At 43.9% G+C, this 12,594-nt stretch overlaps 1 protein-coding gene across 2 annotated transcripts in view; it reads left to right on the forward strand.

The window, feature by feature from the left end:
• Positions 1-391: 391 nt before the first annotated feature.
• Positions 392-12,594, forward strand: part of SH2D4B (SH2 domain containing 4B) — a 42,597-nt gene continuing 30,394 nt past the window's right edge. The window contains exons 1-4 of one of the 2 annotated variants that reach the window (XM_061550543.1): positions 392-418; positions 6,800-7,293; positions 8,003-8,111; positions 12,014-12,137. In XM_061550543.1, the coding sequence (XP_061406527.1) occupies positions 7,107-7,293; positions 8,003-8,111; positions 12,014-12,137 (420 nt within the window). In that variant the 5' untranslated portion in view covers positions 392-418; positions 6,800-7,106. The other variant, XM_061550542.1, reaches the window with a different exon arrangement.

The raw sequence follows: 12,594 nt of genomic DNA on the forward strand, positions 1-12,594 counted from the left end.
GCCCACGACAGTGTTGCCCGTCCGGCACCGCGAGGAGGTAGGAGGTTGTTTTGCCGGTGCACTTGGCCTGGCACAAGCATCGTGGTGACGTCACCGCCACTTAGTGGCGAATGGCGGTTGTTGTTGTTGTTGTTGTCTGTATGTCTGTGTGTGTGTCGGTGGTTGTGGCTGCAGCAGCAGCAAGGGGCGTTGCACTTGGCGATGTTGGGGCCCAGCCCACGATGTTGAGGCCCAGCCCACGATGTTGAGGCCCAGCCCACGATGTTGAGGCCCAGCCCACGATGTTGAGGCCCAGCCCACGATGTTGAGGCCCAGCCCACGATGTTGGGGCCCAGCCCACGCCGCCACGAGCCCCCATTGCGGCTTCCTCTTCCTCTCACTCAGGCGGGGGGCGGCGGTGTGGGACAAGGCAACGTGGGTTGGTTGACATTCCCCTCTCTCTCTCTCACTATCCTCCCTCTCTCTCTCTCACTATCCTCTCCCTCTTTCTCTCTGGCCGTGTGTCTTTGTCGCAACGCCCCGGCAGTAACCGGGGGGAACCTCCCCATCTCTTGCCCGAGTCCGTGTAGCCCAGGGGGCCCCTTGGCGATGCGGCATCAGAGACGATTCGTTCTGTAACGTAAAAGTTCGCTTCTTCATCCGCTGGCCGGAGGAAGATTGTAGTTGTTGTTGTTGTCGTCCAGTGTAAGAGTAAACAAGCGGTGTGTGGTGGATAGATTCACGTTGTTACGGGTTCACTTAGCCCGTGGTATTATTAATGAGACTCGGAGTGTGTTGTGGGGCTCTGGGTCGTGGTAAATTGTTGTAAAGTAAATCATTTAGATATCGTCCCCCTTGACACAGGGAGAGTGATTGTTGTTGTTGTTGAGCAAGCCATCGTGTGGGAATTGGTGGATATCGGTGAAGTTTTAAATAAAAAACAACGAAACATTTCGCCTTGGACAAGTTTTGATTATTATTTTTGTTCTGAACAAGGGACATCCTCAATTTGCGGTGAGTACCGAACCAAACACATTTACATTTTACTCACAAGCACCACATGTTGCCATTGTGTGTAATATCATTGCTGTAACGTGTATCCTGTGCTGCTCCTATGTTTAAGACGTATTATTTTATAGCGATGTTGTGTAAAAGTGTACGTAGAGTGTGTGAAACAATACCGAACCAAACACATTTACATTTTACTCACAAGCACATGTTGCCATTGTGTGTAATAGCATTGCTGTAACGTGCTGCTCCTATGATTAAGACTTATTATTTTATAGTGATGTTGTGTAAAAGTGTACGTAGAGTGTGTGAAACAATACCGAACCAAACACATTTACATTTTACTCACAAGCACATGTTGCCATTGTGTGTAATATCATTGCTGTAACGTGCTGCTCCTATGATTAAGACTTATTTTTTTATAGCGATGTTGTGTAAAAGTGTACGTAGAGTGTGTGAAACAATAGTCCATGATGTGTACGTGGGATTTAGAATAACATTGGGGCTGTGTGTGCCTTCTTCTGGTTATAGAAGAAGTCCAATAAGTTGCCTTTGGACCAAACTGCCGCAAGTCAATACTTGGCACGTATGAAGATGATTGTGGTTGTGTGCTTATCTATCACATGTGTCATGCATTACACATGTAGCTATCACATGTGTCATGCATGACACCGTACAGGCTGCGGATAATACCTAATATTTCAATACGATGATGCATTCCCACCCGTACCAACACAATAACAACAACAACAACGATAATTTGTATATTAACGAAGCCAATTCATCTTGTTCGGTCACTTATCAGTGCCAGCCACGTGCAAAGCACATTGCACACTTCCCGATAAGAGCTGTGACCCCCAATACATTGTGTATTAATTGTAGAGTTAGTATGCAATGATATATCCTCTACAGTATAGTCTTTTAAACAGACATAATGTAAGTTTTTTTGGGGGGGGTTAGATCGTGTAAATATAAATGTTGTGTCGTTAAACCCGCCACCACCCGATACAACCAATTAGTAATGTTTTTCACGTAACAGAACATGCCAATTCGTTACTAGTACAGCAACATCGGTGTGTTGGATAGCAAAAAGCCACAACGTTTACAATCTTGAGTACGACGTTTCGCCGGTGATTACAACCAGCTTCATCAGGCGACAGCCAGATTTGTGTAGAAATCCTCCTGGTTTAACGACACATTTAGATTTACGCGATCTAACCAACAACAAAAACCTATATTATGGATGATATTGGTCGCGAAAGCCTCCGTGTTAAACATTAAACAGACTGTTTGGGGTGGTGGTGGGGTGGTGGTCATCACCACGCCTGACCGCCTTTGTCTCCCCAGTGGCGATGTTCTATTATACACACTATGTACTCATATTGAGTTCTTAGTCCCCACATACAAACACACTCACTCACTCACACGCCCCATAGCCATTGCAACAGGGGGGACATCGTGCCTTGCCTGCCCTGACTGCACAGACGATGCATCAGCAGGATGGCCTGGGCGTGAGATCATCATCCACAGAGGATGCTTTCGGCAAAATACTGCACATTTTTTTAAAGCTGACACATGCCTGCTAGTGTTTTATGGATTTTTTTATTCCACTTTTCCCATCTCAATGGTTGGAGTGCAGGAGAATGATATAAGCATTTATGTGAACATTATAGTTAGTGCAACATTTTAGTTATATCATGTGTCAGAGTGTCATATACACGTTCTACTTACACACACATGCTTTAAAGCTGACACATGCCTGCTAGTGTTTTGGGTTTTTATGGCTTTTTTATTCCACTTTCCCAATCTCAATGGTTGCAGTGCGGGAGGATGATCTAAGCATTTATGTGAACATCATAGTTAGTGCAACATTTTCGTTAAATCATGTGTCAGAGTGTCATACACACACTCTACTTGCACACACATGACTGTGTATAGACTACGGTACTTCGTATCCACCGATCTGTTAGCCACACACACGCAGCGTAGTGTTCGTTACATGGTGTTGTGTGACTTGTCATTTGTGTTTGTTTTTACGAGATCGCAAATTCTTGGCTATTTTCACTGCACTGTTATTATTTTTCTTGGTTCTTTCGGTATATGAATCCCTGCAGTCACGAAAGCTTTAAATACAAATTTGCCTTGTTATTCTTAACACTTCTAAATGACAATGAAGCGGTAACCCACCGCCTGCAGTATTCAAAGCACAGGTCGCCTTGTTTGTGTTAAGTAACCTTACACTGTTGTTTTTGGTCTTACTCCCCTATACCGTTACATCATTGTCCCCGAGTGAAATGAGATTGGCATGAAGTACATGCAAATTGGACATCGACACATTACTGGGCTGTCATCTGCAGGGATATGATTTGGCTACACATTTATGTGTGTTGTATATATGAAGTACTTGAGATTTCTAGTTTTCTCATGTTCATGTCAATCCACTGCTGGATTTGGGGGGGGGGGGGTCACACGTGTGTTATTTTTGACCATACTTCATGGTGCTGTTCAGAGGCCAGGCAAGAGAGCCATATCCACGTGGGAGCATAGCAGAACAGTACAACATCTTGTTTATATACGTTGTGAAGTTACGTTAACAGTGGAGGCATATTTTTGTTACAGACTGAGATGTAAATAATGAACTTAAAGCAAGTACGAGCTGGATGGGGGGAGCCCTGTTGGAATGTTAAACTTGATAATGAAATGCAGCATACCGATGCGCTTGAAGAAAGTGTTCATTCATTCCACACCTCATTCATTCCACCCCTCTTTCATTCCACACCTCATTCATTCCGCCCTGCTTTCATTCCACGCAGCAGTTCTACGAGTGGCCAAAGAATGCTAAAGAAAAGCTGAAAAATGCACACAAACTAAGCAGAGATGCATGCTTGAATTTCTACTGCGAGCCAGGGAATAAACAACAGATGGCGGGGCATGACAATGACTAACAGTAGCAGGAAGGCGTGGGTCGGACAGATCCATAGAATGGGCGGTTGCTCATGGACAAGACTTGTGATGGAATGGTAACATGGAGATGAAGTGATGATATGTCTTAATTGCCAAAGCGTGGGATTGGAGCGTACCGGAGTAGCATTGCAGAGCTGTGAAGAGTGGTGATGGCCGTCATCCATCAGTGGATAGACCATGGTCGTTGCTTGCACAGTGCCGCATTCAATATTTACATTAGCACGGCGTAGCGTCATTGGTCACAGCAATACAAGTCCGTACAATGTCCTTTATTCGGCAGTGGGACAGATACATGGCGTATGCACATTTACTGCACGTCGTATAAATAAATAGATGTGCATTTATGTAGCGCACTTCACATTAGCAAAGGAAATCTCTGAGCACTTGACATTAAAATGCATTTTTACTCGTGGAAGAATGTGGGTTGTGAAACTGATGACCAGCGTTACTTTAGGCCCGTGCTTCTCGGAGGATTTGAAGGTCTCTGAGCCAATAAGGCATTCTTGCGTAATGTCATCTCTATACCATTCCACTCCAGTATCATTGGAAACATGTGGTAAATAGACGCACGCTTCAGTTTGTAAAGGAACCAGACAATTGTCGGTGGGCCCTCTCTGAGAGAGTGTGTGTGTGGCACTTTGGGCATGACCGCCGGTTACATAATTAGGTGTCCGCAAACACACACGTGTGTGTGTGTGTGTATTCTTTGAAGTGTTTACCTGTGCCTCCACTCTTTTCAGGCCTTGTTTGCGTTTTAATATGGCATGTCACTGGGATGTGTTTGCGCTGGCTCCCCTTTCTCCAGATGCATACATAGATTTTTGCATTGCAACCAGATCTCATGGGTATCTTATGAATGTAGGCATTGATTTGTTTTAACTGCAGTATTTATACAGTCGTTGATTTTACCATTGGTGCATCTGAGTGTGGATTGCAAAAAAGGGGCAATTTGCCATGAGAGACTTTTTAAAATAAATTTTCGTAGAAATAATTGAGGATTATTTATATTTAATTTCAGATTTGTGTTTTACTATTTTATGATCCAAATTTGCTTGTATGCAATAATTATAGTATTACAGTAAAAACAATGTTTCCTACCCCCCCACTCCCTCTGAAATATTTAGATGGGTTGGCCACTGCATTTCGCAATCTAAATTTAAACTCTGTCACTCAATTGTGACTGTAAACCCAAAACAGACACTGGGTGTAAAGTATATTTCAAACAATGTTTTTCTTTTTGAACGGCCATCATTTTCACTCTTAAGTGCTCCCCACAAGTTAATGAAGCACAAACACATTTTGTGACATTGTGTTTTTTTGTGCACAGTGGTGGTGGTGCTGCTGCTGCACGCTAAGACCATAAAAGTCTCTGAACTCAAGGGCCATACGAAGCCCAGGAGATGTCATTTATCTCTCACGTTTCTGACCTTTCGAATGAACTCAAAATCCCAGATGTGCTTTCTTAGTCCGCCGAGACATTTTCTTAAACCCACTGGCTATTCGCTTGCGCCCACATTTTTAAATGTTAAATCCACATTTATTTTTGCTGATCTGTATTTTGGCTTGATTTGCTATCGTTTACATTTTTTTTTAAATACTGTAATTGCAGTTTGCTTCATTGCTGCACACCCACAACTTGCGCATTGAGGAATCCGGTCTGATTTACATTTAGTGTTCCAGCAGGAAACAAAAGGCTGCTTGGCTGAAGATCTTGTTTTGCAAAGATAATAAATAAATATGTTGAGACACTTGCAAACACCCATTAGCTGTTACGGGCTGATGACTAAATCGGTACTGTACTGTGCCCCGAACAAACCGGTTGTCTGGAGCCTCAGCCTTTGGCAGGGAAACCAGCATCACGTGTCTGTGTTCCCCTTTAAAAAGTCTGGTTCTGGTGGATAGGGAGGGCTTCACTTGGCCACCTGTTAGGTGTTGAGTTGTCGCGAAAAAACGAGAGAAAATAATAACAGCATGGCCCACATTCCAATTACTGGGACAATGAATGACTTTCAGACCTTGTTTGCTGATGACTGATGGTTCTTTACAGGTGATGACGCAGTAAAAAGGGCTTGTGACTCATGAAAAGAGAGTTTCGTGCAAGCTCCGTGCCTTTACTGACAATGTTAAAAGCATTACGTGCTCTCAAACCATTTACGGAAAAAAAACGATGTTGTAACCATGTTTCATGCCGTCCAAGTTTGTTGGTGAAGGTTAAATAAAAAATAAATACATTCTTGAAATTGAAAGACTTTTACGTTGTATTTGAACAGCTCCGGCCAGCCCTAAATTGGTTGGAACGCGTTCCAAGGCTATTTGGTTAAATCGGTAAATAGTTTGACTCGTCTAATTCGGGCTTGAGACCTGGGTCAACATCCTGTTCCTTTAAAATACAATTTCCAATGCCTGCTTTTTTATGTGAAGTGAAGGCTGTGAAAACAGTGAAAGGCACTATAAGCTGCAATGTGGTTGGTCATAATGGGAATCCTATCACTCTGCTAACAAATTTCATAATTAAATGCTTGTGCTGTTATGAGAATCATCTGCTAATCATCGCTATAAACCTCAATCTTCAATTACGGTGATTGTAAACTTAAATGAATTTTTATTGTATATTTAAATTTAAATGACATTCTCATTGTATAGTTGTCTGATGACTTTTCATATTGTACCGCGTGCTGTTTTGCATGATGTCCGTCGACGTTCTCAAAGAAGCGTCCCATCACGTGGAGCAAAATGTGGGACATCATGCCTAACAACACGCGGTTCAGCCCAAACACACCGGACAGCTGTACAGTACAACCGCAGTAGTAATCTAATCGCTTGTTCTTTTTCTTTGTCATGCCTACAGCTTTGCAGGATAAGGAGTCGACAGTGTTCTTCATTTAGTCCACTAGGACTCGTGACAGAATCCGTGAGCGAGAAGCGTACCTAAGCTGCTGCTGCTGACTTCATCTGCTATTGAGTCACGGGACCTCAAGGGCCTTTTCTCCTCGAGTTCCACTCGTGCCAGTTAAACCCTCGCGAGCATCAACGGTGTCGCAGCCCCCGCGGTGGCCGTGTCGTGTTAACCGCTCGGCGCCTCCCATCGTCACCGTCGTGCGTCCGTGCAATCGCGAGCGGCGCCTCCGCCAGGCCCCGCACGGCAAGCCGCCACCATGCTGCAGCAAATCCTACGCGACATGTTTATCGAGCCGGAGCTGCTCTCCGAGCTCAATGATGACCAGAAGCAGATCCTCTTCTTCAAGATGCGGGAGGAGCAGGTCCGGCGGTGGAAAGAGCGCGAGGAGCAGATCGAGAAGGAGCAGAAAACGCAGCAGAAGAAGCCCAACTCGAACAAGCGAGGTAAGCGATTGAAAGTAGAGCTTACAGCCTTTATTGGGTCAATGATAGTCCAAATACCAGCCAAACAACAATTAATGAATGACCTATTTGTGGATTGTTTCTCATGGGTGAATTAGACCACTGTCATGCTCGTATGTGGATCTTAACAGCAGTGTTTATAAATGTTACGTGTACACGATTATATATTGTCTGATAGCGAACTATATTAAAATTGCAATTCATAATGGAAAATTATTTACCTCTTGCTTCGGTGATGTGCAATTTCCTGGACTACCATCATGTTGTGTACCATACACAGCCCTTTGTCCTATATTTCACGATGTTGGTCAGTGCGGGTTGGCGAAAGTGAGGAACGGAAACGTGGGGCAAAAGGAGCATAGTACAGCAATTGATGTTACTGTAAGTTCCCCTGCAGCCGACAATGTAGTCCCGTGGCCTATAACACCTGTTATACATGGTTAGCCACCCTTGATTTGTCGAGATCGTGCCAATTCCAGGAGATTTGTTCATTAGGCTACTGTATCACATTTACCCACGTTAGAGTGTTTTCCAGACATGTCTGGTGATCTGTGCATCTTCCTGGATGGGACCATCTCTAGCTTAAGAACACCAGACCCTGGAGAGAGATTAGGTGACTCGTGCATGCCCCGAGGGCTTCCGGCAGCAACACGCCGTCGTCTCTGACCCCTTTTCTCGTTTCTCGCTGCAGATCGCGGCAAGACGGTGCACTGGCAGATGAGGTCGGATGGTGAAGTATGGGTGTGCGTCATGGGCGAAGATCCCGCACTCAACCGCTTCTCACGAAACGACATCCAGCGGTGAGTGGTCTCCGCTGATGGTGACGGTGGCGATGGCATCGGCAGTGGTGCTGATGATGCCGTTAAACGTAGCAATGCCGATCACCGTGATGGCGATTGGAGTTCGAGATTCAACGATGCATCGATTTGTTCGTTAAAATCGATTTGTTGCACTCGCGGATCAAACGCTGCGTCGAACAAATGATGGTTATTGGGCCAAACAAGATTACTATCGAGATAATATGAACAAGATGGTAAAATGAGACAAAATAAAGAGACTCTTTAACTGAACCACTACCCTAAATCCTAACAATTCATTGAATTGCTCATAATGGGGAGTGGGGGAACAAGGGGGGGGGGGGTAATCATCTTAATGATTATAAATTAGGGTTGTTAAATAACAAGGTGGGGGCGGGAACGAGAAACGATTTCATAATTTATAACAGGTTCTGAAAATCGGGTAACGGTCATCATTTGCAGTATAATAATGCACTTATTGGCACACGCTAATGTAGAATCAGTGCGGTGGGCTAAGTCCACCTCCATTTGCCATCGTTTGTCGGTCATAAGGTAAACGGGTAAATTGATTTTGTCAGCTTTTTTTTCAGTGCAGTTTCCGGTATGGAAAATATTGACGTCAACCCTTTTACAAATCTTGCATTCCGCCTCCTATAGCAGCAGTGGACATTGCAATCGTTTCAAATGTCACCTTCACCAAGCAATGTAATCACATTGCGACATCATAGTTTGTCATGGTGATGATGTAAGATGCTTGTCTTGGCTAACAGTCTGGTAATGATTGAGAAGTGAACTATTGACATGGTGGTGTGTGCAGTGCAATTAGTCAATGGTGGTGACAGAATTATGTCATTCAATTTGATATCGATGAGTGAAGTCATTTTTCCTTGTACAAAACATGCACTTCTCTTTTTAAATCCTTTATATTAAGTTCACTTGCTTGCTTGCGTGCTTACGACCGTGCAAATCTTTCGGTCGTTTTTTAACCCACTTCCCGTGATCCAATCGAGCTGACATTTTGCACACAGACTCGTGCGTGACAATTTATTTTCGTGAAATTTTTTTTCTCCAAAATTCTACACTGTTTAGGAAAAATTAAATTATATTTAATTACCAATTGCTTAATGGTGGCAGGCAATCATCTGACCCATAGGTGGCAGCCATCTCAAGCCAGAGGACGAGAAGACTCTAGCCGCCACGCATATAAAGGATTTATAGTGAAAAACTTTGTTTTACGGGTTAATTTTTTATTAATCCACTCCTGGATGAGGGCCTCCCCCCACACCGTGTGGGTCATTTGACCATGCTTCAACATGCTGGTCAGTGCGGGTTGATGAAGACTGGGAGCATAGAAGCACAGTACAACAATGGCTTTTCCTGCACAATCCCACAGCCGCCCGTGACAACCTGTTGTGTTTTAAAGTCACCCATCCAGGCATTAGCCCGGCTCAACACTGCTTAGCTTCTGACCTCTGGGGATGTGGTGCTCATGCCTTTTGATTTGATTGTAAGCATTTTGTTAATGATTTTACAATGATAACACTGGTCAACAACAAAAAAAACTTTTTTTCTGGCCTGGACTTTTGCAGCTGTTTTAGACTAATTTCAGGGTGCCGATTCCAAATCTGATCTCAGATTTGCTCTATCACATCTCATTTTTTTTATGCTATCGGCATACCCCATTTTCATTGATTTTACCCGAAGTTACCTTTGTCACTTATGATTGCAAGTTGTTGCGAGTCAGCGACTGCTTTAGTGTTAAAATATGGTGCTGTATTTTTAGGATAGTGTGTTTATAATATAATTTTATGTAGATATCCACATTTATTTAATATTTTTCTTCTGCAGTTTTTATTGAAAATTCAATATTTGATATCTCAAAAACCTGATGTGATAGACAAAAACTGATGCCAGATTTGGAATCAGCACCCTAAAATTACCTTAAATCTGTTGGAATACCTTATGCCAGAAAAAGTGTGTGACCAGTGTGATGGGAACCGAGGTTAAGGACCACAGTGTGGACACACTGATTCAGGGCTGCTGCAGCTGATGGTGCTTAATAAAGTGGTCGGGGGCACTGGGGGAATGTCTGCACGGAAAGGGAATGTGAAAACAAAGCACGAGTATAGTGGGAAGTTGGCCGTGGATAATGCCTTCATTATTCAGCGAAGGTTGAGAGAGTACAGTGTGACGCTTTATTTTAAATATAAACTCGGGGGATCATCCGTTTTGTCTGTCTCGAGAATGTGTGCAAGAGAGCTCTGGTGGCGATAGCAGCTGGCTGCCTGCATGCAAAAGGTGTAAATGTGCTGTGTGCTTAGCAGTGTATGTGTGGAAATATGAACCGTATGAGACGAATTAAGTCTGTATTTATGATTCAGCCAGTTCTCAAGTTGTATTTTATTATGATTACAAATGAGAGATTACCTTATGAGATTGACATCGCATTTGCAAGGCTGTCCCGGCAGAATGGTAGCAAGGCGTCCGATGAGTACAAACAAATCAGCAGATGACCAATTCATATTTCACACCAACAGTGATATTTAAGCTTATACACAAGATGACAATACATTTTAAAAATGCAGTGAAATTAAATAGATTATAGATAACCATATAATTAGTGTAATAAAATGTTCTCACGTGCATAGAAAGAGGTTAACCATAGGTCTAGTATTAACATGATTTGTAACCGACCCTTAGAGATGTGAGCCGTGGAAATTAGTCTCATTACGATATAACTGGTTCCAATCTCATTGTGCTCATTACGGAGAAAGCTGTGCATGAAAATTACCCGCTGGTAGACTTGACATGAGACGTATTGAGTCTGAGAGAGATATATCCGACCTGTCGGCATGGGAAGCACTTATGTGAGCCTGGTGAGTGTACAGAGCGATAGAATGTATTTGTTTTTGGAAAGATGGACTAATTATAATTTTTTTATGCTGTATCTTAGAGTAGGATTCTTCAATAGGTGGCCCAGAAGCCACTTGGAGTTGCCCACAGAGAGATCTCACAGACACATTAAGATAGACAGAGGAGTTAAAATGAGAGCGGAGTAAACAAGATATAGAGTTAAGAGTGCTGTAGACAAGAGATAATGATTAGTGAAATAAACCAGAGAGAGATAAGAGATCTGGAGATATGAGACACAGGTCATTGGTCCCACAACGCCATATTTTATGACTACACGGCGCCATTTGTGACGTCAGAGTTTTTGGACATGGCCTGCCAGCACATGCTAGTTTTATTTTGAGGCCTGGAAAAAAGTATCGTTGACGAATCTTGTCTGAGAGAATTGAATGGTGAGTAAGAATGCCAAGGCTATGGGCTCTGCTCTGAACATATTGGTGCTGCATGTACATCATACCCATGACTCTGGTTGTGAACATAAATTTGCATCGAAAATCGCATGCAAAATAAATAAGTAACGATTCTCGCTGATTCAACTATCAACCCGCATCAACCAGCGTAGTGAACTTTGGTCAAACAACACCTTGACTGATACGGCGCGGTCAGGCCTTCATCCAGCAGTGGACTGACTGACATGTACATATTCACACGACCAATCACATTTGAACGTGCCATGCAGTTTGAACGTTCTCACCTGCCAATCGGTTCGATTGTTACTAAAATGGAACTGGATTTGAATATGGAATCCAAACTTTTTAGATAATCCAAAAAACGAATCGATTCAGAACCACCCTACTCCAGGAACGGCACTAGGATGGTTCTGGGGTGGGCCCTGCACGACCAAACATCCCTTTGACACACCCAAAGTTCTGCTCCTCAGTGGTGTATCACTCTCATCCTGCCGTCCCCCCCTAACTGAGAGGAGCTGGAGCAGGGCCCGTGCTACCCGTGGACCCCGTAAAACGTGTGCATCTCTTGTTCTGGTTTCAATGCAGGAAGTCTGGGGAGGTCAACAAAAACGAGCGCTTCAAGGAGGCGAACCTGAAGGATCGTCCGCAGAAGCTCACCGCCGAAATGCAGCGGGAACTGCAACAGGACGTCCAGAGCAGCGAGCCGGAGGTCAGACATTAATTATGGGGGTCCAGTGAATGCCGCAACCTGCTCGTGTCAGACTAACGGAATGCAGCTCGTGTAATTATATAAAAATCGAGGCTGCCTTTGTGAATGTGAGTAATGCTTTATATGATGTGTGTATGCGTGCGAGCGAGTGTGTGGGGGGGTGGTGGTGCAGTGGTTGGCGCACTGTGCTACAAACTCGGCCACCCGAGTTAATTTCCCACTCGCGGCCTAAACAGTGGCGATTATTTGAACCGACGCTGGGCCTCCCCTAGGTCGACTCGGCCTCAAATGAGTACCTGATGCGGTGTGTAAACATCGCTACTAGGGAGATAAAGGCCATGGTGCTGGCCACCCAGCCCTTCATGTGTCGTCCCAACTTTCAGAGGTGCTCGATAATTGCACTTGCCCCAAAAGTTTGTTGTGTCTATACAGGAGTTCTTTGTCTTTGCGTATAGAT

This window comes from Lethenteron reissneri, chromosome 12 (assembly GCF_015708825.2).
Source record: "Lethenteron reissneri isolate LAM-NWPU_2019-01 chromosome 12, ASM1570882v1, whole genome shotgun sequence".
In the NCBI taxonomy this organism is placed as follows: Eukaryota; Metazoa; Chordata; class Hyperoartia; order Petromyzontiformes; family Petromyzontidae; genus Lethenteron; species Lethenteron reissneri.